The sequence below is a fragment of the Hyperolius riggenbachi genome, chromosome 8, assembly GCF_040937935.1.
Source record: "Hyperolius riggenbachi isolate aHypRig1 chromosome 8, aHypRig1.pri, whole genome shotgun sequence".
Lineage (NCBI taxonomy): Eukaryota > Metazoa > Chordata > Amphibia > Anura > Hyperoliidae > Hyperolius > Hyperolius riggenbachi.
In genome coordinates this window covers 185,935,572-185,959,668 of record NC_090653.1, presented here as the reverse complement: position 1 = coordinate 185,959,668, position 24,097 = coordinate 185,935,572, and the positions used below count along the sequence as shown (strand labels likewise).

Sequence of the window (24,097 nt, the reverse complement as noted above, 5' to 3'; positions counted from 1 at the left end):
GAGAGCGGAAACCGGACTAGCATCAGCTCAGGGGTCCAAGTATTGGATCTTCACAGCGCTGTAAAAGGTGAGCTTTATTACCTTAAATCTGATATTGCACCCCTGTGCTGCGTGCGAATTCATCCTCTGCTCGGCCGATATCTGATATGGATCTCCTTCTGACGGCTTCCTCCTAGTCCTAGAATGTGGTATGTTCTGGTATGTTTTATAATTTTTTTGTGTGTATACCATGTCTTTTTGTTAACTAGCTTGCTGCTTGAAAAATATAGAGAATAAGCATAAGTGATATATTACTGTACTGCAGTTTCTGATGTAAATGTGTGAATGACTCATGCCATTATTTGTGTTCTAAGCATCGCCTCAGGATACATACTGTTGAGACACTTCGGACATCCCTAACAGAACTTTAGAGTAAAATAGGATTCTTAATTGGTATCGCTGACTATCAGTAATGTTAGTAAATTAACATATAGGGACACGAGGTGTTCTCGGCAGAGTGTAATCTGAAAATAAGGTCAAACTGTGTTGTTCTTATCAAGTTTCTGTTGCATATAGTGAAAGTATTTTGTTGGTCAAGATATAGGTGCTTACACTTAGTGCTGATCATTGTGTTCACCAGTATATGTTGGTGGGTTGTTTTCTCCTTTCCATTGGTCACCTTAATAGCATAAAATATCAGTGATACATCGCGGTGGAAGGCATTTAGCCAGCTAGTCACTGCGGTGCGCTGGGATGATGAATGGAGAGGAGGAGAGTGAATTTACCAGCTTTGTGTCCGGCTTGTACAACACTGTATAAGAAATTTTACACATGTCCTGAGTGCCTAACACCGTTACGAAAAATATCTAGTATTGTTGGTTATTTGGTCAGAGGAAGAATAACCTGTGGTATCCCAAACACCTTTCTAGATAAACGTAAGCCAGTTGTGATAGAATCTTACAAGCCACCTGGCTCGCTGCAGCCACCAGGCAGCTATACATTTCCTTTGTATTCAGCACCCTGGGAGTGCAGCGAATTAGGCATTAAATTTCGGCCAGTGCTGAATGCACCCTGGAACCTATCCAATCCTCAGATACCAGGGGAACAGGCACAGGACTCAGAAAGCTCAGCGGAATCTGACGAGTTTGAGAGTCTGCCAATAATTGCTCCCTGCCACCGCCCTATCCCACAGGTGCAGGAAAGTGTTGAGCGCTATCTGAGGGTTAGACGGGCTCAAATAACTCAAAAACCCGAAAATCTGTAAATATGAACTCTACATAAATTACTCTGCATAAATTACTGGCTAAACTGGTGATGCCACTGGCAGGTTTCTTCCTTTGACTAAATGACCATAGAATATACGCCCTATTCTGAACAAGGCTGTGGTGTGTGTGGACTTATGGGTTTGCTGTTGCAGCCTGCGCTGTGGTGTTTCTAGTGGTTGCCTGGTGTTATTGTCGCTGGAGGGAGTTGTGTTGTCCTGATTTGGTTGAAGTATACGGAACCAGGGCTGAGTCAGAGAGAGCATTGAGGTTCGGTTTTGGTATCAGGGCATCAGGAGAGCAAACTCAGTGCCACTTCAGAGAAAAGCCCAATCAGTTAGACTCGGTCAGTTGCCATTCAATAGAGATTGTAGATGGTGGTGTCGAGGTTAGTCCATCGGGAGGGGACCCTCTATCAGACCAAGCCAGTGAAGGGTCCACTCAGCCAGATCTAAGTGTTTGTCACCCGCACAATTATTGCAGTTTGGATTTCAAAGGGTTGGCAATGTTCACCAGACCAATGCCTACTGGGCAACAGTAAAGGATCGGGTGACCAGTTGGGCAGCAAGGACAAACATAACTGTTTGCCAGACCACGTGAGACAGTGTGACTATTGTGACTCCCTCTACTGTGTGCTGGAGTGAGCACAATATTGCCAGACCACGTGAGACAGTGATTATTGTGACTCCCTCTACTGTGTGCTAGGAGTGAGCACAATATTGCTGAATAACAAACATAAAACCTTGCTGTTTGCCAGACCACGTGAGACAGTGTGACTATTGTGACTCCCTCTACTGTGTGCTGGAGTGAGCACAATATTGCCAGACCACGTGAGACAGTGATTATTGTGACTCCCTCTACTGTGTGCTAGGAGTGAGCACAATATTGCTGAATAACAAACATAAAACCTTGCTGTTTGCCAGACCACGTGAGACAGTGTGACTATTGTGACTCCCTCTACTGTGTGCTGGAGTGAGCACAATGTTGCCAGACCACGTGAGACAGTGATTATTGTGACTCCCTCTACTGTGTGCTGGAGTGAGCACAATATTGCTGAATAACAAACATAAAACCTTGCTGTTTGCCAGACCACGTGAGACAGTGTGACTATTGTGACTCCCTCTACTGTGTGCTGGAGTGAGCACAATATTGCCAGACCACGTGAGACAGTGATTATTGTGACTCCCTCTACTGTGTGCTAGGAGTGAGCACAATATTGCTGAATAACAAACATAAAACCTTGCTGTTTGCCAGACCACGTGAGACAGTGTGACTATTGTGACTCCCTCTACTGTGTGCTGGAGTGAGCACAATAGTGCTGAATAACATCAGTAAAACCTTGCTGACCCTTGTGAAAATCAACAGAGGGGTGACGGGATTGGCTGACTCCAGTGTGCTTAGTGGTTCACACGGTAGCAACAGGGAGAGAACCTGTTGCTCAAGTTGCTCCCAGGCGAAACCAGAGATTGGCCATCTCTGGTGTGAGAATTGCTTGGAATTCAAGGGGAACACATAGTCCATATTATGGGGAATTCAATTGCTCAGAAGCGAGCGTCAAATCGCGGTGAGCCGCAGCATTTGACGCCGCGAGAAGAGATGTGTAGCAAGTATGGACCGTGGGTCTCCCGATACTTGGAGGACTGGGAGCGATGGACTAACCAGAAATATGCCAGAAAGGGAACTTTTAAACCACAGGTGTGGGAAAATTTGTGGGATGTCCATAGGGTAAGGATGACTCGCCCAAACGAGCGAGAAGCATGGAGTAGGTGGATGATGGAGGCGATTCGCCGATCCGAAGACGTCACCATCATGACAGTAAAACAATCAGGCGCAGGAGGGTCACCACAGCTAGAAGATGAGGAGACTGAAGACACTGATGTGCTGGATATGGGAGCACATCAGGCTTGGACAGCACTTATGTCCAGGTCTTCTCGTAGGCGGACTGATAAGGCCGTGTCTCGGCATGTGAAATATAGAGCTGCTGCAGAAGCTCTTGATGACAGTGCTGACACACGGCCACCAGTTGATCTCACTGGGAAAGAGGAAGTACAGGCACACAGCGACAACGGACAGCTAACGCAGACCTCATTAGAGACAACACACAATAGCAGTGACAGGCTGGCCCACATACAACCTGACAGAGAGAGAGATGACTCTACAGCTGTATGCCAATCCTCGTTGTATTCAGGACTGACTAATGAGTTAAACAAACCCACAGCTCCTACACAGCTAAGGGAGGAAACACCACCACCAGCTTATAGAACAAGTAAAGTAGTAGGGAGTATTCCCCATGGATATACCCCAGCCCCATATGACAGGCCACTTCCCCTTCAGCATATGTTGAATGGTAGTCCATATTTGCCCCTTTGTGGGCGAATGCCAACTCATATTGATAGTGCTAGCAATTACCCCTGGCAGTTTCAACTGTCACCCCTGGCTTACCCCTCAGTTCCATCCCAGATAAGCAATGAATCTAGTTTCTGTCATGCTCCACTATCCTCACAATCCACTAGCATGGTGAGACTACCAAGCTTGCCATCACCTGGGTGGCAACAACATCTGAGCCACTACAACCCAGGAGGGGAGGTGGCACCCCCTCTCATTGATCTTGAATCTACATTTACTGCCACACCCATCCCTGGGAATGGAGGTATGGAAATGGCCCACCCTGGTGGTCTAAGCGGCACTTTTCAAGGCACTTTACAGTTAAATCCACATACAATCCCTTTAACACCGCAGCAACAGCCAGGCAACACCAACAGCAACAGCCAGCCATGCAGGGTAAGTGACACTAACCCTTTTAAAAATGACATAAGTTTCCTTAATCAACCACAGATACAGCAAACTTCAAGTAGGCCAAGGAGCAGTGTCAACCTGTCACGATCTCCTGCTGCTCCTAGTTGGGAAGAGGGTCCTCATTCACCTGAGCTTGTATTCCCTGTTAGAGAGCAAGTGCTATCAGATAATCAGGGTAACCAGACAGGTACTGTTAGACACCATATACCCTGGACACCCGCAGAAATGAAGGGACTCCTGAGTACCATACCCCATCCAAGAACTGATCCAGCTAAGTTTGCAAAGGAAATAGTAGATACTCAGACATGCTACAAAGCTACATGGAGTGACATGTTCCAAATTATCAAACGAGTGTGTGGGGAAGGGGATCTTGAGGAAGTAGTCAGCAAAACATTTATCCCAAGGGAGGTAGCACAGGACTCAATTGAGGAGGGACACTTTTGGACAAGTGCCCTTGCCACGTTGATCAAGACTGTTTACCCCCCTCGATCATGGTCCAATGTATCCTCTGTGACCCAAGCTGCAAATGAGGATTGCATGGCTTATTACAATAAGTTTAAACAAGCAATCGAATCAGCTGGGTGTAACATCACTAGTGAAGACCTTAAACCAGTGGTACTGCATAATTTCATGACAGGGCTGAAAGGTAAAATTCGAGAAAAATTGATGATTGCCAATCCAGATTGGAGAGACAAACCACTCTCCTCTTTGTTATCTCTGGCTACAGCCATAGAGAGAAACATACTGGATGCAGAGGAAAAAAAGCCTCAGAAAATTTATATTGTAAGTGGAGGGGATAAATTGAGGGAGACACAAAGGGAGCCACCCCCACCCCGTAGGCAACTACGGGTGTGCTATAGATGTGGGGACCCAGGACATCTCGTCAAACAGTGTAACTACACACCTCAGGGAAAGCGTAACATGACACAGAGGAATAGGGACACTGACATAGTGCCCGACTCTTCATCTGACTGACTAACCGCTCTGCCTGTCATTTCCACCACAGGCAAAGGAAATGCTTATGTGGAAATGAAGCTTAATGACCAAACTGTAAATTGTCTTTTAGATACAGGAGCCTCACGATCAGTGCTGCGATCTAATGAAATTGAACTACCCATACAAGGTTCCACAAATGCTGTGGGATGAGGAGGTATTACATACCCATTGTTAGAAACAGTGCCCACAAAAATACAAATTGGGCCTTTTCATACTGAAGCCTCCCTATTGTTGAGTGATTCTGTTCCCTGCAACTTGCTGGGAAAAGACTTACTCACCCAGATGAGAGCACAAATATCTTTCACCGAAAATGGAGTGGAAGTGACCATACCCTCAGTGTCTGAAACACAGCTTGACCCTGTTAGAGAAACCTGGGATAGCATCATTGCCCTTTGTTCCTTAGTCCAGCGTACAGGGACAGAAGAAAGTTTACCAAGTGATTTGTCAGAAATAGTGAACCCTGAGGTATGGTCAAAGGAGGGAAAGATAGGATTCATGATAAACAGTTCACCAGTTAAAATAAAATTGAAACCAAACTCAGCTATCCCGAGATTGCCCCAATATCCTTTAAAAATGGCTCAAATGGATGGGATCAGGGATGTGAAGAAATGATAGATGACTACTATGAGGAGGTAGGACGAGTGAAAGATACTCCCCTTGACCATGCAGACCTCACAGTTTTTATTGACGGGTCCCGATACTATTCAGAAGGGCAACCTGTTACAGGATACTCTGTGGTTACCAAAGATGATGTCCTTTTTCAAGGTAAGTTACCAAGCAGCTGTTCAGCTCAAGTAGCAGAACTAATGGCATTGATGCAGGCTTGCATCATTGGCAAAGGCCAAAGGTTAAATGTGTACTTGGACTCCAGGTATGGATACGGGATCTGTCATGATTTCGGTCAATTGTGGAGGATGAGAGGTTTCTTGACAACAAATGGTAAGCCTATCAAACACGCTGAATTAATCAAAAGGGTCTTGGAGTCTCTGTGGGGCCCAACGGAAGTGGCAGTAATAAAATGTGAGGCACACACAAAAGGTACAGATGAGATTTCATTAGGGAATAACAAAGCTGACATGGCGGCTAAGGATGCTGCCTTACATGGCACCATGATTACAGAGATCTATGTGGTCAGCCCCCCACAAGGGGAAGGCGAGTACATGGATTTAACTGTTCTTAAAAACTTACAAACCCAGACTGAAAAACAGATGAGACAAAAATGGGAGGAACAAGGATGTAGTGAAATAGATGGCCTGTGGAGCCATGCAGATGGCAGGTACTGTGCCCCTCCCACTTTGTATCACTACCTAGTGGAGGTGTCACATGGCCCATCACACTTGGCGAAGGATGCAATAATCAGCCTCATCACAAAATACTGGGTAGCCCCAGGAGTCTCCACAGTGGCAGAGAGATTCTGTCAAACATGTGAAACATGTCAAAAACACAATCCTGGTAAGCTTGTCAAGACACCCACTAAACACTTGCCTAGGCCTCTGTATCCATTCCAGAGGCTGCAAATTGACTATATCCAGTTGCCTAAGTGTCAGCAGTTCCAGTATGTACTGGTATGTGTTGACATCTTCTCTGGCTGGGTGGAAGCATGGCCTGTTGCACAGGCCACAGCTTCTGCCACAGCGAAAAAACTGTTACAAGAAATTGTGTGCAGATATGGAATATTTGAGACTCTGGAATCTGATAGGGGTACACATTTTACAGGACAAGTAATGACCGAAGTGCTGGAAGGGCTACAGGTGGAACAAAGATTTCACACTCCATACCATCCACAAGCATCAGGTAAGGTGGAGAGATACAATGGGATAATCAAAAACAGATTATCCAAAATGTGTGAAAAAAACTAAGCTTACATGGATACAGGCTTTGCCACTGGTCCTGAAATCAATGAGGCATACACCTAGGGGTCCAGAGAAACTCACCCCTTATGAAATTTTGTTTGGGAGACCAGCACCCACGGGTCTATTCTTCCCACAGGAAATGAAAATGATGCATTGCTCACTGAAAATGTATGTACAAGAGTTACATAATTTGCTTACAAAATTGCATGGACAAGTTTTCTCCTCTATTCCAGATCCTGAGTCCGATACAGGATCCCATTCACTGAAACCTGGAGACTGGGTGGTAGTAAAAAGATTCCAAAGGAAAGGGTTGGAAAACAGGTTTGATGGACCTTACCAAGTCCTATTAACCACCTCTACTTCAGTAAAATTGGAAGGAAAAATTCCCTGGATCCATGCTTCTCATTGCAAGAAGATACGCAAAAGTGATTAATGCAAACATGCCACCAGGGGCATCTATGTTAGTCTGTCTTGCATGTTGTTTGTCATGTATGTTCAAAGGTGCTGAGGGACAAACTACCTCTAGCCACCACCAGCAACCTTGGGTGCCACCAGCATCATATGGTAAGTGGGGGGTGAAACCACAAGGCTGGGATCCTGCCCACTTGCATAGGGTTGAGTGTAAACAGGGGAAACTAGTGCCAAGATATCCACTTTTTTACCGAGGGTATATGCATGTACACGGTACAAAGGGAATGAGTCCTGCTAGCCTGCACTATTTTGAGCACGCTAGGCCAATTCATCCACCCCTGGTGATAGACACATACTGGCATACCTTGGACGAACTGTGTAATACTATGTACCACAGAATGATTCCTCCTTTTCAGGAGCATCTTAAAAAAAGGCTGGGTGGGAAACCAGAGATCACTTTCTTTTTGACATATGTTCAAGACAGACTTGTCCCTGACTGTGAGGCAGATGAGGACCCAGAAATAGACACATGTACTATGCCAGGGATTTTTATTGCAGACACAGACAACCCAGATTCAGAGATACTTGACGGTGACGATTTAAAAGACTTATCTACTGATTTAGACAATGGGAGATCGGATGACTTGATGATAGTAAGGTGTGAGAAAGACAGGTTACATCCTGAGGACCCAACAAGAGGAGGGTATGATGACTGGTATATAGTGTATGTGGTATATAATGTGGGTGAGACAAGACAATATAGGAAAATATTCTATGACCAACCTGAACCCGTGCAAGGTACTCTATTAAATAAATGTTATGATCCAGCAGATGGAATCATGGAGTTCTTGCTTACTCGAGCCCCTGAGTACTTTGGAACAGTAGATCCACTTACATACCTGACTCAAGAGAGACTTATATTTGGACTCAACTGCAGTGTAGTCCAACAGGCCACCTGGTACACACATAATGAGAAAGTTAGACTTAATGCATATGCAAGCACCCTGGTGTTGCACGTACAAACAGATGCTAGAAATAAGAAATTTGAGCATATCACTCCAAAAGAAGGTGTAACAGTACAACAGTATATGATGAGGATCATGAGAGAAGCCTGTACATCAGACATTGAGGGTCACTATATTATTGACACAGCACATTGGGCATCTAACCAATCTCTTGTCTTTAATGGACCAAACCCGTGGAAATGGGAAGTACTGTGTAACGGAATAGACACACCAAAGGTAAATGAATGGATGTATGGGGTTCCCATGTCTGAAGGATTGAGAGGATTGTATCACACCACAGACTGGAAAGACCCTCATGGCTATGAGTTAGATTTGGATTTAAACTTGGATGGACCATTTGTTTGGCCTTTCTGCGACGAGTCAGATGAAGGATGCTGGACTTTTACCCAATCTGTCCAGTTGAACAGAGAAAGTCCAGTCCCTGGTGTGAACAATCCATCAATAAATAAACGAGGGTGGTATACATGGGAAGGGAGAGGCCAGGTATGTGCAACTATAGTCCGGGTGGAAAGAGAAAAGGATGTTGTGGTCCCTGTAAAAATGAATCCAAATATATGTAAAGTCCCAGCTGTCAAAATAGCAGACCTAATAGTCCCTCAACTGGCCTCACCTTGGGCAGTATTGTTGGATACAAAGTTTGTTTTGTACACGTGGAGAGTAACATTAACTGATTTTAGGGTAGATATGTGGGACAGGAGGTGTGGTGTATATATTAAAAATCAGATCTACATGTTGAAAGGATGGTTGGAATCGGGGTATAGTCACCATAAGTCTAAAAGGGATTTGATGGATAAAGCTCTGGGGGCGGGAGGTCTTGGTCTAGGGGCCTTAAATACTATGGATTTAGAAGTATTAAGAAATAAACTTGGAGGGCTGGCTCAACATGTAGGGGAGGGAGTGAAAACTCAGTTAGATATAAATCATGTGTTAGAAAATCTACAACATGATCACATTGATGCTACAGCCTCACTGTCAGAGGTAATGAAGCAGAAATTTAAAGGGTTAGTAGCAGGTCTGGTTAAACAGCAGGAAGAAGTCCAATTAGCATTGTCTTGTACACAGGTTCAATCTGAACTATCACAGGATCTAAAGCTAATGATAACCTCACTGCATGCTGGTCACTTTCCCATAAATTTGCGTAGACAAGCTGAGAGATCTGTTCCTAAATTTGCAATGACGCATGAAAAATGGTGGCTTACTCAATTCCATGGGTGTCAAAACCTCACATGCACTATTTCTTCTTTAGTGCCAGTTGCAGGTGAGGAGCATCAAGCTTATACAGTGGTAAATTTGGGTTCTGTTTTGTCAGCAGGTGTAGTTTTGCTTCCCAGAGTAAACCATGACATAATGATTTATGAAGAAGGTGAGCCCAGGTTGTTAGACACAGATGGGTGTTGGAGAAAGGAAAATGTACTGTTATGTCAGGGACAGCAAAACAGGATTATAAGGCAACAATGTTGGGATGAGGAAGGATCATGCTTGATGGATGCAAAAGAGAAGATGCCGAGCCGGATGAAGTACCTAGGACAGGGTTATTGGTGCTGGTATCAAATGGAGAATGCCACCTCTTATGCAGTGTATACATTCAATTGTACTCAGAGTGGAACACTGACCAGAGGGGTGTACTGTACCACTGGCCCAGTCCTGGGAGTTGATCTGGCACAGCAGAAGGGACGTACACCCATAACACCTGAAAAAAGACTAGACATCAAGCCTGATACACCTGTCCGTTTACAAAAAATTCCTTTAGGATTTGGAGCAGAATTGAAAGGATGGTTATTGGATTTTGGGAGGGAAGATGAGATCATAAAAACACTCAGAGCTTCAGAAAGGCAAGCAACAGTGCGTTTGGAGCACGATCGTGAGAAACTAGTACAAGTCTCACATGCTCTAGAACAAGATGCTAAAGTATCATGGTGGGAAAGTCTATTTGGGTATAGTCCAAAGGCAAGTGCCTTTCTGAACCTCATGCTCCATCCAGTAGTGGTGCTCATTGTCCTTACATGTTTACTATACATTTTCCAGGTACTTGTGTTTTGTAAAATCAAAAGATTAGGTGCTAAAATGAGTAAGAAACAACAGAAACCCAGGGATGTTTTGGTGGTAGTTTCGCAAGGTGAAGAATATATCTAAATGTTATATGGGTAGTTTAAACTTTCTCATGTTCCCTTAGTTAAAAGGAAGTGCATGGAAATGAGTAAATGGAAGTAGTAGAAGCCCTCCATGAAAGGAGAGAACCATATAACCTAGGTATGAATGAAACCAATATAATCAATACAGGCTTATCCTGAACTATGCAGCTGGTGGTCAGACTACCAGGTGAGGGGCGGGATAAGTCTGTCATGGATGAAAGGGTAGGTTTGTTAGGTATTGTAATTCCCTACTAAATCAACTTATTATTGTGATTTAATTGCTACTATACTTACTTGGTGTTATACTTTATAATAATCATACAAACATATATATATATAAACAAAATAAGAGATTAAAAGGGACGGCATTTGCAACTGTAAAAAAAAAAAAAAAAAAAAAAAAAAAAAATCACATGCCTCTCAATGAGTTAATTTCCTTCTTTATGCATTATTGTTGTATCTCCCTATGGTTCTACCCTTCTACCTCAACAAGACATATTGTGCCTCAGCTTATCACCAAGAAGACACTTATGGATCAAGGTCTGTGGTATGAACTCTACCTCCTGATTTAAAATCTACCTCATGTTCATAATGTTCTACAATAAAAGGCAAAGAGGTCCTAAGGGTGCAAGGGAAGAAAGACCCCAGCTGGGAAAGACAAAGATGGATGAATCCTTAGTAAAACATCGCTCTACGATTGCATCACTACAGATCAATACAAGAGCACTCTTGTCCTGACATCATCACCTGCTGTACTTGAAAGGATCAAAGGAATCTACTTGATACATCCTGGCAGGAACCATAATAAACGTTCCACCAGAATGCACCGCCTTAAGAGGAGTTTTTAGCCAAAAGGTGGCTCTGACTAAGGTGAAGAGGATGCACTGCCTTAAGATGAGTTCTTAGCCAAAAAGGTGGCTCTTATTAAGGTGAAGAGGATGGCACTACAACATATGTACCACAGAGCCAGAGGTGATATAGCTGGAGGCCCTGACTACAAGAATACTGTGATAAAAACTTTTTAATATGAGTAGTTCACAGGGATGAACTAGAGGAGGGAGTGACAAAGCTGTGATACCCGTCTAGTTTATATAACGGACATTTTGTTCATATAGCTCCATTTGGTGATGTATAAATCATTTCAGTTAGAAGAAGGCCACAAAATGTGTACGTGTTCAGGGACACTGGCTGTTCTTGAGCATGTCCTAATAGTAGATTTACCGTTATTTTGCAATGTCCTAGCTTCCTTGACTTTTAGTGGAAAAGAGGCCCCAAGGACAGATTTAGACAAGTGATGTGTTGTCCAGACTGGACCACTTCCCCTTGTGACCTTAAACAGAAGGTTGAGTAAGAGAACAGTGGGTGGTGAAACTCATTATAATATGGGTGGAGAGTTCTAAGAATTAAATGTTAACTGCTTCATGTCTGCACTGATTATTGAACTGTGATTGGTTTTTGTAACACTGATGGACATCCTGAACTGCCCAGAGGCATGTATATTTTTGCATAACTGTAACTGATAAAAGTCATTGTAACTAGTGAAATTGTAGCATTTGTCTCCTACACATGCCTCATCAACAAGCTTCTTGATGAAAATAAACAAGCCGTCCTTTTAAGAGGTGTGCCTTGAGTCATTACTGTCAGTATATTGCTTTGACAGGTATTAGAGACATCACAGTGTGAAAACACGGGTGTGCCTGCAATTTCAGTAGTTCCCTGCTTTGTTGATGCATTTGCTGCATCATGTTCTGCAGCTGGCCCACCGACTGATGATGCTGCGCACGCAGTTGGTCGATTTCTCCTCTGTGCATCTCATGCATCATTTTAAGCTCGTCCCTGTAGTGCCCATGTACAGCGTCGAGCTCACATTGCAGTGAAGTGATGTGGGACTTGTACTGCTCCATGATATGGCCCCTGTCCTCATCTTGCAACTGCCGGGTTATGAGAGTTTGGTGGCTCTGAAGAATCCCGAGAAGTCCGGAGACAGCCCCGGACATCTCGGACTCTGTCTCTCTCCTTGTTGGGGGGAAGGTACCTCGACGCCTCACTGGTGGGGTGGTCCTCACTGGTGGTGTGGCAGCATCTTCCTGTCCTCTGGCCTGTGTCGGGGTTGCCCTGCGCGCTGGTTGTGCTGCAGTCTCTCGGTGCTCCTCACTTTGTTCTTGTTCCCCTGGATCTTCCATAGCGGTCGATTGTGGAGGTGCAGCTTCTTCCACACTCGGTCCTGCAACCTCAACATCCAAGCTCTCTTCTACCAAGTCATCATCAAAGGAGAGAGCTGGGATAGCTAAGGACTCCCTCCTCCTACTCCTCTCCTCGGGGCAATAGGTTACATCGGCGACGTCATCATCCACCAAGCTCTCCTCACTGCTGAACCGTGCCTCCTGGGTCGGTTCCTCTTGCTCCAAATTGTCTTCAGTCCTGTAGATAAAAACAATATTTATTGGTGTGCCAAACAGCATGTGGCGTCAATTCACAGAGCTAGCAAACACTAGCAAACACTTTATCAACCGTTTCTACCAAACATTTGATAAAGCTTGTGAGAAAAGTTCGCTAGCCATGGGAATTGAGGCCAGTTTATAGCAATACATGGCCGAAGTCATGGTAGTTGTCTGCTAAAATGAGCTCTCAGTTCCTGCCCACAGTAGTGGTACTTACAGTCTAGGTTCCAGGCTTGCATTGATGAAAGACAATTGCTTGGCAAATTGGTAATCTTTTTGTCGCTTTCCCCCGCCACTGCCACTTCGTTCGGCAAGTTTTTTCTTCCGTAGCCATTTCACGTATGCATCACGTATATTGCGCCACCTTGTCTTGAACCTTTCTCCTGTAACGACATGAAAAATTGATTTCGATTATTTCTCTTGTAGGTACATCGCAACTGGACAAACATATACATCGCTACATGTCACATTTCGTATTGGGAAGAGCACGGTGGCAGGCATCGTCGTGAGGACTTCGAGGATCCTTTGGACGCGACTGAGGGCCAGATACATGCCTGTGCCGGACACCACGAAATGGGAGGAGATCGCCCAGGGCTTCTGGACCGAGTGCAAGTTTCCTAATTGTGTTGGCGCACTGGATGGGAAACACATCCGGATTCAGAAACCCGTGGGTAGTGGCAGCCATTATTTCAACTATAAAAAATACTTCAGCATTGTTCTAATGGCAGTGGCAGATGCGGACTACAAGTTTGTGTACGTGGACGTGGGGTCGTACGGTAGTTCCAATGACTCTGGAATTTTCCAGCGTATGACCCTTTGCCGGCTGATGGAGGAAGGCAGACTGCGTCTCCCCCGTGACAGACCCTGGCCTGGGACAAGGGCACCGGCCTACCCCTATGTGTTTGTGGGGGACGAGGCCTTCGCCCTGTCCGACCATGTAATGCGTCCGTACCCAGACAGGGGACTTGATGCCAGCCAGCTACACTTCAATGCTCGGTTGAGCCGTGCAAGGAGAATGGTGGAGTGCACATTTGGGATCCTGGTGTCAAAGTGGAGGGTGTTCCACACGCCCATGCTGCTGAAACCGGGCAACGCAGTTGTCGTGGTGAAGGCAGCATGCATCCTCCACAACTTTGTGCGGCAGGAGGAAAGAGAGACTCCGGAACCCCCGAATGTGCTTCCACTAATGCCCCTGCGGAGGTATGCAACCAGGCCAAGGGTAGTGTCACTGCGGAACAGGGACCAACTGAGACTTTATTTTACCACACCACCAGGACGAGGGTGAATGTTTGGTTTTTAATATGTTTTGTTGAAATGTGTTTATTTTGGAGTTTCAAGTTTTTAAGTGATTTTAAATGTCTTAATTTTTTACAATAAATTGATGTTTAATAATTGGTCATTGTGTATGTTTTATGTGCACAGGTGGGGTACATCGCAGGTGGGTGGGAGACATCACAGGTGGGTGGGAGACATCACAGGTGGGTGGGATACATCACAGGTGGGTGGGATACATCACAGGTGGGTGGGATACATCACAGGTGGGGTACAGGTGGGTGGGATACATCACAGGTGGGTGGGATACATCACAGGTGGGGTACAGGTGGGTGGGATACATCACAGGTGGGTGGGATACATCACAGGTGGGGTACATCACAGGTGGGTGGGATACATCACAGGTGGGGTACAGGTGGGTGGGATACATCACAGGTGGGTGGGATACATCACAGGTGGGGTACAGGTGGGTGGGATACATCACAGGTGGGTGGGGTACAGGTGGGTGGGATACATCACAGGTGGGTGGGATACATCACAGGTGGGGTACAGGTGGGTGGGATACATCACAGGTGGGTGGGATACATCACAGGTGGGGTACAGGTGGTGGGATACATCACAGGTGGGTGGGATACATCACAGGTGGGGTACAGGTGGGTGGGATACATCACAGGTGGGTGGGATACATCACAGGTGGGGTACAGGTGGGTGGGATACATCACAGGTGGGTGGGATACATCACAGGTGGGGTACAGGTGGGTGGGATACATCACAGGTGGGTGGGATACATCACAGGTGGGGTACAGGTGGGTGGGATACATCACAGGTGGGTGGGATACATCACAGGTGGGGTACAGGTGGGTGGGGAACAGGTGGGTGGGCCACGGGTGGGTGGGCAACACGTGGGTGACACAAATCCATAGCAAAAGTGGAATACATCACAAGCTAACCACAAGCCCCCCCAAAAACTTCTAGTCAACATACCCTCTGTGCCTTGCTGTCTCTTGCTCAAGTGCTCAAAGTCCTCCACATACAGCTTGGCAATTTTTTTCCACAGGCCTCTGCATTTTTTGATGTTGCTGTGGACCACAGCAACATCAAAAAATGCAGAGGCCTGTGGAAAAAAATTGCCAAGCTGTATGTGGAGGACTTTGAGCACTTGTCCCACAGGGCTGGTACCTGCTGCACCTGTAGGATGAGGTCTTCTGATGTGTAGGGCCTCACCCCCTCGTTATCAGACATATCGTCAGACATGTTGCTGCCAAAGAGCTCCAGCATGAAGTCACTGCTGCTCCACTCTGTGAACGCTGGTGCCATGTGGTCCCCATCCAAAATGGCCACCATACCATAGAGTCAGCATAGGAAGTGTGGTATAACATCCGGTTTTTATAGCCAGTGTGTTGTGCGCTCTCCGGTTCTCATTGGTTTCCATTGGCCGGATGCAACATTCCGGCTCCGGTCCGGATACGTCAGCCGGACCAAAAAATAGCGCATGTTGGAACGGACGCCGGAGTCCGGATCCGGTCCGGCTCCGGTCCGGACGAAACGGACACATGTGAACGGTCGCATAGACTTTCATTGCTATGCCGTGCGTCCGTTTCGTCCGGTCCGCATGCGGTCCGGCTCCGGCACGGCTCCGGCACGGCGATTCCGAATAGCAACCGCTAATGTGAACCAGGCCTAATGATCACTTCTGCAGCATGTACCGCTGGCTGCAGTTTTACTGAAGACAAGCAGTTTTTGATTTCTTTGCGTGCATTTGCTCGCATAGTTTTGCGTGCGCTTACACTGAGCGTTGACTCCATCTGCAGTCGCTCTGAAGTTAATGACAGGTTAATATGCTTTTGTGAAAACGAACATTGTCTGTTGCAATGGAGCTGCAATCCCTTTCTTGCAGGCTGCATATCATTGTCTGCCCTTTCCTGCTGTCAGCCTGTGATTGATTACTATTCACCTGTTTGGGAATCTGCATGTCTGCTTCCATTGGATGACCTCATTATAAAGGACTGCTTCCTGCAGTGCTCCATGGGCTATCATAGTCTCAGATTCAGTCTGTTACTCTGTCCGAGGCCCCCCTGTTCCTAGATCTCGTGTGGACTGCACTGACTCCTGCGAAGGGGTCAGTGAGTCCTTCCAGTTCAGCTCTTGTTATCAGTAATTGTTACTTTGCTGGTCTTGCGTCCTATATTGGTTCATCGCCGATTTATATATGCATACTAGCACGTTTTGTTATTTTCCTTTCCTATATTCGTGTTACGTTAATACATCAGTGTCGCTGATGTATACGTACACGAACTGTTTATATCCTGTGTTCAGTCAGTCAGCTTTCAGCACGTTTTGGTAGGTTGCGCGTATCGTGATCACCTGTGCTTAGCTAGTCAGTCCTGTTCCTGTTGCCTTTGCGTGGATTGCGCTCGCTTCTGCGTAGAAGTAGCGAATCCTTCCTAGTCCTGCTCCAGTTCTTAGTGTTCCTTTTATCTCATAGTGCATTTTTTTCTCTCCTCTCTTCTTTACGGAACAGCCTACACCCAGGGGAGGAGTCAGCCACTTTTTCTTTTTAACACTTTCCTTTTTACAGGGACATATACATATGTCAGTTAGTCGTTTGTAGTTCATTGATAGCTGTAATCGTAATACGCTAGGAAATCATACCTATTGTATATTTGTGTGTATTACGTCTGCCTTCTTGACTCTATTTCCCGACTATTCTGTCCTGTCCTTGTGAGGCACGCCACCACTGCATTCGCATTGGCTGCCTGATTCCAGTCTGTCTTGTTATGGACGCTTGCTGTCACTTAAGCAGTGACTAGTTAAGCAAGCGTTCATTCTGTTGCCTTTATTATTATTATTATTATTATTATTTATTGTATTTATATAGCGCCAACATATTACGCAGCGCTGCACAATAGATAAAAGGGTTAACATACAAGGTAGGACATACAGGAAACTCACAACAAAACAAGATCATGCAAATGATTTGATAATACAGTGTCATAGGTCAAAATAGAGATTGTTCTAGTCCATCTTCTGAGTTCTGGTTTATGCGCCCAGCGCTACCTTGTGCTGAGCCACTATAGTGAAAGGATTGTTTGTGGCTGTTCGGATCTACGCCTGCTCTGTGAGCCACATCTCCTGTTGGAGTCAGTCCTCTCCTCCACTAAACTGGGGATATCCTGGTTCCTTGTGCTAGCATGTGTACCTCCTTCACGTCAGGATATACACTATGTGCTGACTGTGGAGGATATACCACCAAGCGTAACATTATGATAGCCCCATTACCAATCCCCATTGTGGAGGGGATTTCCAGCAAAAATGACACTGTTTATTATGGCTCCCTGTCTTTTAAACGATTTGAAAAGCTTGGCCCTGAAATTGCAGACAAATTTATACCAGAACTGGTTAGATTTTTGGCAAATCCAGATTTTCGGAATTCTGCAATTCCTACCTGGGCCGATCAGATCGTTTGCACTCTTTTTAAGGGCAAACTTTTTGATTGGGCAGTTGATGTCCTGGATCACAATGAGACAAAAGCCTTTGGAATTCATAGCTTTTATGATTCACAACTGGTTACGCATCGATCCATTGCCTTACCCTTTTAATGAGCTCCTGGCAGCCTGTCAATCAGCTGCTCCTTCAACTGCTTGCAAAAATAATCAGCAAGCAAATGGTTGCACTAATAGCGTTCCTTCATCTGAGAATAAATCGCCTAAGGCAGCAAAGTCTAAAGTCTCACATAGAAACAAGTGTAAACGTTCCAGGAAACGTTCACAACCAGCAGAGTCGTTGCCCTTAGCGACTACGCATCAGATCTTGTAATGAGACTCCGCCATTAGCAGGTAATGAAATTCAGTTACCATTCAGGGGAGTCAAATGGACCTATGAAACTACTAATGAACTTTCGTTGCTAGCCAGGGAGAATAAAAATTCTTGTTTAAATGAATTGTCTGAATATGATTATGAAGACATATTACAGAGTATTAAAGAGAGTCTGAAGCGAGAATAAATCTCGCTTTAGACCTCATAGATAGCAGGGGCATGTGTGCCCCAGCTAAAACTCCGCTATCCCGTGGCTTAACGGGGGTCCCTTCACCCCCAATTCCCCCTCCGTGCAGCGGGGGAGCGCTTCCGCATTGGAGCAGGGCTAACCGCCGCAGCCCTGCCCCACGCGCGTCTGTCAGCGCGTATCTCCGCCTCACCCCCGCCCCTCTCAGTCTTCCTTCACTGAGAGGGGCGGGGGAGAGGCGGCGATGCGCCACTGATAGACGCGCTGTGAGACAGGGCTGCAGCCGTTAGCCCTGCCTCCAGCAGCAGCAAAATCTACGACCAATTTGGTCGTTGATTTTGCGGGGGGCGGGGTATTTGGGGGTGAAGGGACCCCCATTTAGCCGCGGGATAGTGGCGTTTTAGCAAGGGCACACGTGCCCCTGCTAACTATGAGCTCTGAAGCGAGAATTATTCTCGCTTCAGTGTCTCTTTAAGCAAATCAACTTTTTTGTGCAGCAAGGGAAATTTGCATATACTACAGTTCAACACTTGTTACAGGTGTAACAATTCAGCCCCGCGATCCCGTCGAGATCTGCTCCCGTTAGCGTACGCAGGAAGTACGGGCGCAGACGGACAACGAGACCGGTTGCTGGATCGTCAGAGGTAAGAAGAAAAGGCGACAGAGCGTGCCAATCCGTCTAATCTGCTCCCGTTAGCATACGCAGGAAGTACGGTGAACAGACTGACAATAAAGATTGGTCGCGCAGCTGCCGACAATATGTAATGGGACAAACATCCACCAATCCCGTATTACTAGGCCACTGTTGCCATGCAGGACTCATGCACTAGAGACTGCTGGAGGCAAATTCACTGTGTGCGTAGTAAACGGTTAAGATTGGTTGGAGGTGCCCATACATGTACAATTTTGATTGTATATACAATCGGTAAACTAAAAATATCGATTTCGCGCTGGAAATCGGGTAAATAAAGTAAACTGCCACCACTCTCTCAAGTTCAGGGAGGAAAGAGACTCCCGCTATCATAATACGGTAGCCAGCCCAATCACGTTCAACACGCTCAAGTCACCGTTCGGGGAATAATCACTTCCGACGGCTTAAAGACTGTGCGCAATGTGACGTTAAAGAAAGGTTACTGGGTCCCTATATGATGCAGTCTCGAATTGTATTTACAATCGAGAAACGAAAGTTATCGATTTTTGCACAGGAAATCTGATACTAGCTAATCCTAGAAGGAAGAAACGGTTATTTACAACCTAGCTAGCAAATCAACAATTTATAAGCAAATCATAAAACAATGCGGTAGTATGACTGACTCTTCAGAGGGCAGATTCGTTATAGCAGCAATCAGATGACCAGAACAGGCACAAGACTGAACGATAAAATCGTTAGTTTATTTCTAAACTACATACACACAGCTTATTTTAGAACAGATTGATTGACAGAGAGAAGAGAGGAAAAGAGAACAGAATGTCTTAATATACAGTTCAAATACCGTTATTGGTAGTCCATGCGGCAATCGCAAGTCTTTGGTGAAAGTCCCAAAATGGTGGTTGCCTTGCGGCCAACAGGCCTTTGTTAGGAAGTTCCAAGAGGGAGGGTTTGCCCGTGTCCTTCCGGGCTGCCAGGATGTTACTAGGCATCAGATTGAAGGTAAAGGACACAGAGCTTTCTGGGCTCTGTCTGGTTATAGCCCCCACTCCAGCAAGGAGGGGTTAGGGGGCGTGGATCACACACCTCTTTGGAATAGGAGATCTCTGCCCCTCTCAGAGAGACAAAATTTTACCTGAATCATGATAAGTGTGCTCATCTGCAAACCGTGCAAGTTGTGTTAAATCCAATAACATTTTTAGGTTTGTCAGAATTTATCAAGAACGTTGATACCAAACTTGGGGGGTTTAGAGTGAACGGTGACCCCAAAATGCATATCTCTGCTTTGGCAGGGCTTACCTTGAATTCAGAAACATCCAATCATGTGGTTGGTTCCGAATTTCAGAATAAGCGGGTTCTTAAGGCCGTTGCCTATTTGGAAAGCCATCTTTATGGCAAAAGATGGATTTCATATTTGTGAGATCACAGAAAGGTCAGCTGGGAGATGGAATCTCCTTGATCCTTCAGCTGAGGTAATCCTGGGAGAACCCCCTGCTGTGATCGGTTCCTAGCAGTCTGGAGGAGCTAACATTTATGAGCTTCTGTCAACTGATATCTACCCTTCACCTGATGGATGAGGTCATAAACACCTCAGGGGGTCCCCAGTGCTGGCAGAGAATCTTTTCAACAGGAGGCTAATTACCTGACCCTGAAAAGATTTCTCCAGCCCTTTGGCGAAGGGAAAGAAAAGTGTATTTAAACCAAAAACTGTCAGTTTGGTTGGTTTGCGAAGAACTAGCGTTGGTAACTCCATGACGCATTCGATATGTCATACCGACGGCGTCACAACAGGTTTTGGAGATTCTTAGGAATAAGAATTCTGCCAATCGCCTGCTAAATAACCCAATACATGTCCCTGCCACAACCACACCTGTGAACTTTGTTCAGCCTGAACGTTGAGCTGTCGCTAAGTGTGCATGGGATCCTCCATTTGAGAAATGGGAGATTGAAGCTCTAGTCCGTGAATTGAACAGTGATTCAAGTTCATTCTGTCTTTTCTTCAGTGCTAAAAGTAAAGCAGTATTGAATGCATGCATTAAGTCTGCCTATAACCTAATAAAAACTGGTGTGTGGGTATGACTTTGTGGTTCCATTGATCGATGTGTGGGAAATGATTTTGGATGATTTTTATGCGATTCAATCAGTTGATACCAGGGAAAGCACACTGTCAGTTGGAGATTGTTCCACTTCCTCAGTTCCTGAGGCTCCGCAATCCAGTCAGGTGACCCAGGAACCTCTGTCTCTGAGTTTTTCAGTTTCACAATTGAACTTGACTCCGGATTCGCAAATTTGTCGTTCTGACCCACCTGCTTCAGCACTTTTGGCTGATTCAGCGAGTGATTCAGAGCTCCTTTTGTGTGAAATTGAAGTTCCTGAATCCCTGCTTTGTCCAGTAAATGTTCCTGTAATTCCACCCTGTACCATGGATAACTCAGTGTTACTTCCCAGTAAGACAGAAGCTACTGATACTTCCTTAACCTTGCCCTGCAAAAGTTTCTCAGCAGAGGATCCAGAGGTCCTGCTGACTTCTGAGTCCAGTCTAGCCAGTACTCATGAGTCTTTGTTCAGTGAAACAGAAATCAAAGAATTATTGCCTGCCTCAGCAAACAGTTCTGTAGAATTTACCTGTGTTGATAAAGTTAAATTCCTGTCTGATCCAGCAGATACCAATAGATGCACTACATCAGTTCCTGAGTCTCAGCAATCATGTTTGGTAGCCTTAGAACCCCAGCATCTGAATTTTCCAATCTCACAGTTGAAAAGCTATGGTTCAGTTTCACAAGCCCTGTGTCCTGATCCTCCTGTTTCTGTACCTTGCTCTAGTTCCACGAATGGTTCTGAGCTCCTATCATGTGAACCAGGGCTGTGGAGTCGGAGTCGTGGAGTCGGACAATTTTGGGTGCCTGGAGTCGGAGTCGGGAAAAAATGCTCCGACTCCTAATGAATTTGTAACTGTAATTAAAATAGAAAATATGATAAAATGTTCTATTTCTCAGATAATAGTCATTAAAAATAATGTGTATATATACAGTATATATACAGTAATAGCTGTGCTTAGTCCACAAAAATGAAATAAACCAATCAAAATTAGTTACTTGTGCTGCTTCAATAAAGCAGTCCCCGTATTTTTAAGGTCAGATATACATATCTGATTGTGACTGTATATATGATGTGTACACAGGAATCTCTTATATATACTAAATAACATCTATGCTGTAAGAATAAAGCCTGATGTGTAGCTGTGTCACTAATAGAGATGGTCAATGAGATGGAAATAATTCTGCATTGATGCTGATTTATGCAAATGTATGCACTCCCTTTGCTGATGAAATCAAATAATTTGATATGTTGTTAAATTTGGTAGTATAGCCGAGAAGAAAAGCAGGTCTGGCACCAGTCGCAATGCTTCAGTGAATTTTTATTCCAACAGGTACAGTGTAGCAAGGCACATGAAGGTGCCTTGCTACACTGTACCTGTTGGAATAAAAATTCACTGAAGCATTGAGACTGGTGCCAGACCTGCTTTTCTTCTCGGCTATACTTTGTGATATCTTCACCAGGTAAGGGAGCACAGTCTGCTCGGTAACTACATTCCGACTGCCATCTCCAGCCTCCTTCCAGTGCCAGTCATCTGCAACCTTTCCTATCCATTGTTGTTAAATTTGGTTTAGTGAATGCAAATTAAAGGGTACCTGAGACGGATGAAAAGTAAAGTTTTATACATACCTGGGGCTTCCTCCAGCCCCCTTCAGGCTAATCAGTCCCTCGCTGTCCACCACCCGGATCTTCTGCTATGAGTCCTGGTAATTCAGCCAGTCAGCGTTGTCCGGCCGCATGCCGCTCCCACAGCCAGGAACATTCTGCACCTGCGCAATAGTGCTGCACAGGTGTAGTATGCTCCTGGCGGTGGAGTGTGTGCATGCGCACTACACCCGACTGGCTCAAGTACCTGGACTCATAGCAGAAGATCCAGGTGGTGGAGGAGGACAACGAGTGACGGATTATCCTGAAGGCGGCTGGAGGAAGCCCCAGGTATGTATAAAACTTTAATTTCATCAGTCTCAGGTTTACTTTGTTACACAGTAGTACTATACTCTACATATGCACTCCCCACAGAGCTGCAGGGAATCCACTGAAAATGCTGTGCACATTGAACACAGAGGTGTTGTCTGTCACCCATAAACCTTGTTCAGATTGTGCATGAAGGTGTGTAATAGAGGAAGAATCTCCTCATTCCCCTGCAGAGTACCTGCACATCATTCTTACATGTTCCCACACTTACATTGCCTAGGGCCTGATAGATGTTCTTTGTTCCGGTTTGTACCTTTTACAAGTACTCTTACAAAGGACTAGTTTTAGTCTAAAGGGAATAAATATAGTAGTCTACATATCCTTCTCACTTCAGTTGTCTTGTAAAATTCCTAAGCGTTGGCAGTTAAGAGACGAATTTCACGTTACATACTTTTAATCAACAAAATTGTAATATGCAAATTAGAGGAGTCGGAGTCGAGGAGTCGGAGTCGGTGGAATCCTAAACTGCGGAGTCGGAGTGGGTGGATTTTTGGACCAACTCCACAGCCCTGATGTGAACCTAAAAACAAAGAATTATTGCCCTGTTCAGAAAATTTTCCTGTGAATTTGCCCTGTACCATGAATTGCTCAATTCTTTCCAATGAAACTCCGCTCACATAATCATTATGCTGTCCAGCAGGTGCTTCCATGGTGCTTCCATGGTTCTGCCCTGCAATAGGGACTATTCAATGATTCTGTCCAGTGAAGCTGAAATTACAGAGTCTTATGCTTCACTCAGTATTGCAGATGCTTCAAGATCTCGAGCAGAAGACTCAGAGGCTTTGCTTACTTCAATGGGCGTTAGAGTAATATTCACTTGTTTAGCAGCTGTTTTGGAATTACAGTCTGCTCTAGTAAAACTTGATGAATCCCTGCTTAGTGAAGCGGAAGCCATTGAAGCATTGTCCTTGTCAGCAAGCGGTTTAGATACCTTGCCCTGTACACAGTCTGATTTTGCTAATGATGTTGAATCCCGCGCTGATATCACAGTAGCCAGAAAACGTCAGCCCTGTCCTCTGAATAGTTTAGAAGTATTGCCCTGTAACATGGATAATTCTGGCTCTCTGACACACACACGCACGCACGCACACACACACACACACACACACGCGTATATGTATATATATATATATATATATATATATATATATATATATATATATATATATATATATATATATATAGTCCAGTGGAGGGTCAGCAGCTA

General features: G+C 45.2%; 2 protein-coding genes across 2 annotated transcripts in view; both read left to right on the top strand.

Moving 5' to 3' along the window:
* TRMT12 (tRNA methyltransferase 12 homolog) overlaps positions 1-24,097 on the top strand; it is a 461,498-nt gene that overhangs the window by 14,101 nt on the left and 423,300 nt on the right. The gene's annotated exons all lie outside the window — the stretch shown is intronic.
* On the top strand, positions 5,642-7,319 carry LOC137527517 (protein NYNRIN-like). The gene is made up of 2 exons (XM_068248037.1): positions 5,642-6,827; positions 7,120-7,319. The coding sequence occupies exons 1-2, from the start codon at positions 5,642-5,644 to the stop codon at positions 7,317-7,319; spliced, it is 1,386 nt and encodes a 461-aa protein (XP_068104138.1).

What these genes read in the sequence shown, in the direction of transcription:
- LOC137527517 (XM_068248037.1), top strand. Translation starts at nt 5,642, where the DNA reads ATGATAGATGACTACTATGAGGAGGTAGGACGAGTGAAAGATACTCCC. An exon ending in ATACCATCCACAAGCATCAG is followed by an intron (nt 6,828 to 7,119) that starts GTAAGGTGGAGA and finishes CCTCTATTCCAG; the next exon opens with ATCCTGAGTCCGATACAGGA.